General features: G+C 36.5%; 1 protein-coding gene across 1 annotated transcript; it reads right to left on the reverse strand.

Annotated features, from left to right (window-relative positions):
• Positions 1-129: 129 nt before the first annotated feature.
• On the reverse strand, positions 130-6,056 carry LOC104615093 (bile acid receptor-like; the record flags this gene model as incomplete). Its single annotated transcript, XM_010285233.1, has 9 exons — positions 5,966-6,056; positions 4,404-4,769; positions 3,655-3,795; positions 2,907-3,046; positions 2,711-2,815; positions 2,514-2,613; positions 1,283-1,411; positions 661-780; positions 130-243 (listed from the first exon to the last, which is right to left on the reverse strand). Coding segments are annotated over exons 1-9 (1,306 nt in total), but the record flags the coding sequence as incomplete, so codon positions are not given.
• Between the last annotated feature and the right edge of the window lie 476 nt (positions 6,057-6,532).

Here is a 6,532-nt window from a genome sequence, read left to right on the forward strand (position 1 = left end):
CGGGGGCGCCGAGGGCGGGCGCACGGTGCGCTGCCGCACCTGAGGGCTCGGTGGGTGGAGGCGGGCAGGGCGTGGGGCAAGTGAGAGCTCGTTGTAACACGCGTACAAGCTAGTCGCCTCTCAGTTTACCTGAAAAAAACACAGTCGTTGCTACAAGCAGGGCGTATTCGGTCTCGGTCACTTTCAGTTCCCCCATGCTTCTGTAGAAGTAAAACAGCGCGGTAATAAACTCCTCGGTTATACCTTAAAAATGAAAATAATCGGAATGTTATTTGAACGCATAAACAGGCACTGCTATTGTGAATCATCTTTGTCCTAATCTTCTAAGGTTTAGGCTGTTCCATTGCATGAAATAGTTAGAAAACTTCATTAAAACTGTTAATTTCTAAAGTAGTAACAAAAGTTGTATTGCAGGTGTACTGTGGAGCTTTTGCTATATATAGCTCAAGGCTTTATCCTAGGATATAAGCAAACATGAACACCACCTCTTCCTTCCATGAAGGTGTCATGCCTGTGCATGTTACAAAGCAGCTCGAGGGAGCGGAGAGGAAGAGACAAGAATGAGCAGTGGCCACACGGACAGTGTTCCTCAGTGTGATTAAGAACAGGGTCAGCAAAGCAAAAGATTCCCAAGTATTTTGATTCTGAGACCTCCATTACCTGTGGTAGTAGTGGAAGTTGGACTCTCTTCATTGTGAGACATTTCCATGGAATAAATGTTGTTTTTATCAAGGTTTTGAATGTGATAACATGTCCCATGATCAGAAAGTCTTACATGACCTGGAAGAAAAGAAATGACAGTTCCCAGCCAAGCTTAATGTGAGTTTAAATATTTGTCTGCATCGTCTTTGCAGATAAATACCTGAAAATGTGTGAATTTTTCACAGACCCATGCAAGTAGAAATAATTGTTCTTTTTGGCATCCAGCACCAAGTCCATCTGGTGCATTATTGTTGGTCAAAGTCTCTGGTGTTAAACTTGATCCAATATATAATATGTCATTAACATAGCTAATACTGTCCATCTACTGTCCGTCCACCCCACAATTTTGAGTTTGCAAACACTCAAAAATGTTGCTCTTTGTTTGGCACCAATGGGAGGAAAAGAGAGATCCAAATAATTTTTTTTGGTATGCTCTTTGAAAAGAAGGCTTATATGTGGGCATTACTAGTACTATTGTAAGTACCACTATGCTTGAATAGGAAATTATTTGAGATTGAGTTGTTTCAAAATGGCAGAACCTCCTACTGGTGTTAATAGAAACCTAGTTAGTCAAACTTACTTTCACTTGTTGATGGTTGGCATTCAGTGATTCTTTGGTTATATATTTGGGCTGAATGCAAAAACATTGCCTCAACTGTTGACCCTTTTAGCAGCGCAATCTGATCTTCACTAGCTAAACTTTCAAATCCTACAAAGAAAGATACATGTTAAGAATCAAGGAACGCTGTGGCTGCCTTTAAGCCCCTAACATGAGTTGATAAAATGATGTTTTTAATAAATGCCTTTACTGGAAAGGAGAACCATAGTTAAAAGATGCATAGGATCTTTCTTGATAGTTTGTAAGTTAGGAAGAAAAAAAAGTGCCGTTTTCAGTATCAAGTGTTAGAAGATTCACGGGAAGATACAAGTAAAAATTTTGGGACTAAGCAAGACACTATCAAAATTTCAGATTTATATCACATGGCCTAATACCTTATAAATTTGGTACGTTGCTCAGTGACTGTGGATATTCTCCTTATTCATAGATACCTGATCTTTTTAAAAATTGTGTTCATCTTTTGACAAACTCATTATCTGCACTTGTAATTCAAGAGCAAAGGAACTCTATTGATTCTTCTCTTAATCCTGATCAAAACAGGGTACGTAACATAAGAAAACAAACAGCTAAACGGCTCACCCATTCTTTCAGATCTGTGCCACAGTAGTGCTAAATTATATCAAACACCTGCTTTAGACATGTTGATTGACTTAGACTAATGAAAAATTATCACCCTCCATGGCAAATGTTATTTTGTCAACTTTACATTGAAATACAGTGAATTTAATTGCATATTCCCTTGTTCTTTATTAATGGAAAATATGAATAGGAGCACCTGGTTAGTCCCTTCCATGCTGCCTTTTCCATTCAAGGAACATTTTTTTTTTTCTTTGATGACTATAATAAATTGCAAACTCAACTAGATTTCAGAGAATGTGTTAAAATAGTAATTCACTCAAGATGGTATTTTAAAGTCCGTATACTTTCAGAAAACATCTCTGTGGCATGTCAGAAATGGAAAAGAAGTCTAATCACAGCAAGCTTTTGAAGTGAATGCTTCTAACTTGTCCTCATGACAAGTAAATGGTAACCCTGATCATTAGAGATGGAAGATAAAGTAGTTGAATGAGAGTTTTCGTAACGCCAGTATTTTTCTCTGATTCATGACATCAGTATGGTTTCTCTATCTTTAAAAAAAAAAAAAAAAAAGAGTCACACTATTCTGTAACATTTCGCAGAGGAAGGAACTTACCTGGAAGTCTTTTTGTGAAATCCACTAACACTTGTACATGGACAACTGCTGTCTCAGAGAGACGAAGAAAACTTTCCTCAGGACTCGCGGTGTCTTGTAGCTGCGTGAAAGAGAATTTAGACATCTGATATAACCAAGATACAGCGCTTAGGATAATAATAACTTAGCAACGCAGGCTGATTGTTCTGTATACATACAAACTTCTTTGCTTCTTCAAGGGGAATTGTGTATTTCTGGTGTGCTGCTACAATGTGATCAAGAAGCTGATGTTCCCCTGGAGTAAGTTCCATCTTCTCTGGGATCTGCTTTAAAAAATAATAAACCCAGTGAGTGACAATGACTTGGGGCAAAAATAAATTATAAAAGAGATGTTTAAATAGAAAAATATCCCACTTTTCCAGATCTTGTTGTAGATGATATGTGCTTACTATTCAGTCCCTCATCTTCCAGTTTTATGTTGCAAATAAAACTGCTCTTCTGTTTGAAATTCTTCCTGAGTCTCTTTGACTTGCACTGTACTTCGGTCAGCAAACCTGTGAGGCATGGAAGTGTGTATCAATACATATATTTTCAAATAATTACTATTTGAAATAACCACTTTTATTATTATAGATAGCATGAGTCTTACATCACAGGAACTGTCACTTGCAAGGAACTAGAGAATATGGCAATGTGTTATTCATTAGGTGAGTTAGTGTTCAGTATCCACCAAAGGCCTGAGCGTTTGCAGTCATCTTATGTTATCTTGCTTGTGGCTCTGTGGCATACAAGCATGAGAATTTTTCATTAAAAACTAGTATGCAATTTTTTTTTTTTTTTTAACACAGAAGCACATTTGATATGCTTACTGCTGTCCTGTCAAGGTTTAGGATATTTATCTGTCTCTTGTTAGTACTTTCTTTTTTTTCTTGTAATGTCTTTGAACAGCAGTTCTCCTTACTTCAGGAGATACTTCCCAAGCATTGGTAGTTTCTGCAACTGAAAATGCTACAGGTGCTACAGACTCGAAAGTTAAATTTCCCTACGGCTAAATTAAGTTTAGACCAATACCATTTAGCTCTAACGAGGAGAAGGGATTGACTTTGGAAAAGGTTTTATCTGAGTTGATTAGTAAAGTAGCTCGCATGGAAGGAGCACTTACATTCTGCTAGCATTCCCACAGCTTTACACTTCTTCAAGCGACATTCCTGACACTTCCTTCGCATGTACATGTCCATTTCACAATGACCACCATTCTTGCATCGATATACTGCATTTTTGGTTATGCTACGTCGAAAGAAGCCTACAGACAAGGATCGTGTTATGACTGAAGGAATCTAAGGAGCTCTAAGGATTTAAAGAATTAAAGTGTCTTGGGTTGGGTTTTTTGTTTGTTTGTTTTCACAATGGAAGCATTACCTTTATTTTAAATTTGCTTTTTAACAACATAGTTATGTCGTGTTCTTTCTGACCAATATTAATTGTTTTCCTTAATCTGATCAAGACAGCGCCCATATAGCAAGTTAAAATATAAATAGCAAGTAATTATTACTTGGTTTTGTTTAATTTTAATAATAACTAAAATTAATAACACTGAAGTAAATCTTCAGACCAAATAAATGGTCATGAGAGATCAGCACCCGCTTAAACAGACCCTGTTCTGGTGAATAATCAATGCAAAAATCAGTTGTGTGAAATGCTCATATTAAATACACACTGTGAAAGCATTTCTTAAAAAAAAGTTATAAAAACGTGAATCTGGAGTAAGCATGATAGATAAAGGGTTCCTTAGATAAATAATAATAACATCTGTTTGCTTAAATCACAGATGTGGAACATCGTATTTGAGCACTGTGGGGCCACAGTCCCAGGTAAGATATAGATCAATCAGCCTGTTCTCCTCTTTATTACCTTTACAGCCTTCACAGGTAAGTGCATTGTAGTGATAGCCTGAGGCCTTGTCACCACACACAACACACAGCTCCTCCTGTCCCTTCAGTCTCAAAGAAGAGTGATTTAATCTTGGCCGTTTTAGTCCTTGGTATCCACCATCATCGATGTGGGGAGCCATGAAAGGGGATTTGCTTAATTCACAGCTGCCGATGATACACTGCCCATCGCTGTATTGAGAGTCCAGACCATACGTGCTGTATTGGGACTGAGAAGGTTGTGACTGTAATACTGGAGGAGGAATTTGAACTGTTGAGTATTGGCAGTAAGGTACAGTCTGAAAATCAGTGTCTTGCAGCTGATAGTTGATGTGCTCCGGTAAAGCATCTAGACACAGAAGAAATTGAAAATTAAATAAAAACCTGAAGAATATCTTGACATCAGCTACTTGAAAGTTCTAAAATGTTTTATAGATTAAATATTTAATCATAAATATTAGAGGAACTCATTTTCAGAAAGGCAGTTTGACACATTCTTTTTAAATGTCTGCTTGTAATGTTTTTAAGTAAAATCTTAGATGTAGTGAAAATGGCTTGGTAACAGTTTGGGCAATGTCTTATGGGTGCCACTGGATTCTTGCTGGTATGAAATAGAATATCACTTGGCAACTGATGATATGCTACCTTTTGATTTTACACGTAAAGTTTGTTTTTATTAGTTGTCCACATTACAGAAGAATATTTTCCTGTAAGTAAGTGAATTTGTTAATGAGTGAAATGTTTGTTACCAATACATATTTCAGGCATAATTTTTAAAATGTCACACAACAAGAGCCTGAGAAAGATGGTCCAGAAATTATTGAATAGTAAAAATTACTGTGACAGGAGTCTCAAAGTTGAAATTCAGTAGAGTAAAAAGCAGAGGCTCGTTTTATTTAGTATTTTTCCACATATAATCCTTTATAGTTAAGAAGTGCAAGTTGTATGTACAGAATTATGAAGACAGCTTCTTCCTGTCTTTCTGTCTGTGGAGTTCTAATTTTATCCAGCCCCCCCTTAAATGTACACAGCTGTACTGAAGAAAGCATGTGCAACATGCATTGTGTTTCATTCTTCCTTTGGGATTGTTCAAATCTCGGCAAAAACAAATTGGAAAGGTATTTTTTAAGCAGTTTGGAGGTATTTTTCTTTTTTCAATGGGCTTTGGATCCTGCTTTTTACTCCTCCAGAGTCAAATTAGTTATTACAATTATAGTTCTATAAGATATAGAATAACCATTATCTATTTATAATGTATCTGGATTACTGTAATAAAACCTGTATCTTCCTCATGCAAGTCAAAGGGACACAGCACCAGTAATGTTTATGTGAAATGGTCAGTCAGCATAATCACATTGTGTACAAAAATCTGTATGAGCACATGCTAGTATATTTCAATACACTTTCAGTATGGGCTTGATAGTCAAATGTGTGTCTTATAAGAGATTGTAAAGATAAACTAAATGAAGAAAATAATGGGAATTTCCGCAGATACTAATTTTACTATACTGCTTTTTCATAACATAAAAATTCTGTTTTACTCACCGTAATACTGTATGGGTTCAGGAAGACAATACCCATCAGGTACAGTGACGAATGTATTTGCCATATTCTGCTCCCAACTGCACTGTTTCATTCACTTTGCTATGTGATATACTTTTAAGAAGGCAGCCTAAGGAAATGGAAAAGTAAGAGAAGTATAATGTCAGAAAGAATTGCTGGGTGAGTTTAGCTACAGAACTAAAACGAGAAAACTCCAGAATATGAAACAGTCTGTAAATAGTAAGAAAATCAGAGGTATGTGTGAAGTCACGTAATACTTTCAATGATATTGCAAAACATTTGATTGTCCTAATGGATTCAGGATAGAGTCCATTCTTAAATTTCCAAGTTATATTTAGAACTGTTTTACTTCTAATTTTACACAAAACGGTGTGGGGGAATCAGACTAATCATTGGTAAATTCTCTGGTTCAGGAAGAGATTAAAAGGAGCTTCACTGGACAGAAAAAACTTGCTTTCAGAATGAGTTAGAGTATTTGCACTAATGTGGATGTGGTGGATGTTCTGTTTTTGCACAAAAATGGGCTCTTAGTGAATTTGCTTCATTCAC

The sequence above is a fragment of the Phaethon lepturus genome, unplaced genomic scaffold (genome assembly GCF_000687285.1).
Source record: "Phaethon lepturus isolate BGI_N335 unplaced genomic scaffold, ASM68728v1 scaffold55924, whole genome shotgun sequence".
Lineage (NCBI taxonomy): Eukaryota > Metazoa > Chordata > Aves > Phaethontiformes > Phaethontidae > Phaethon > Phaethon lepturus.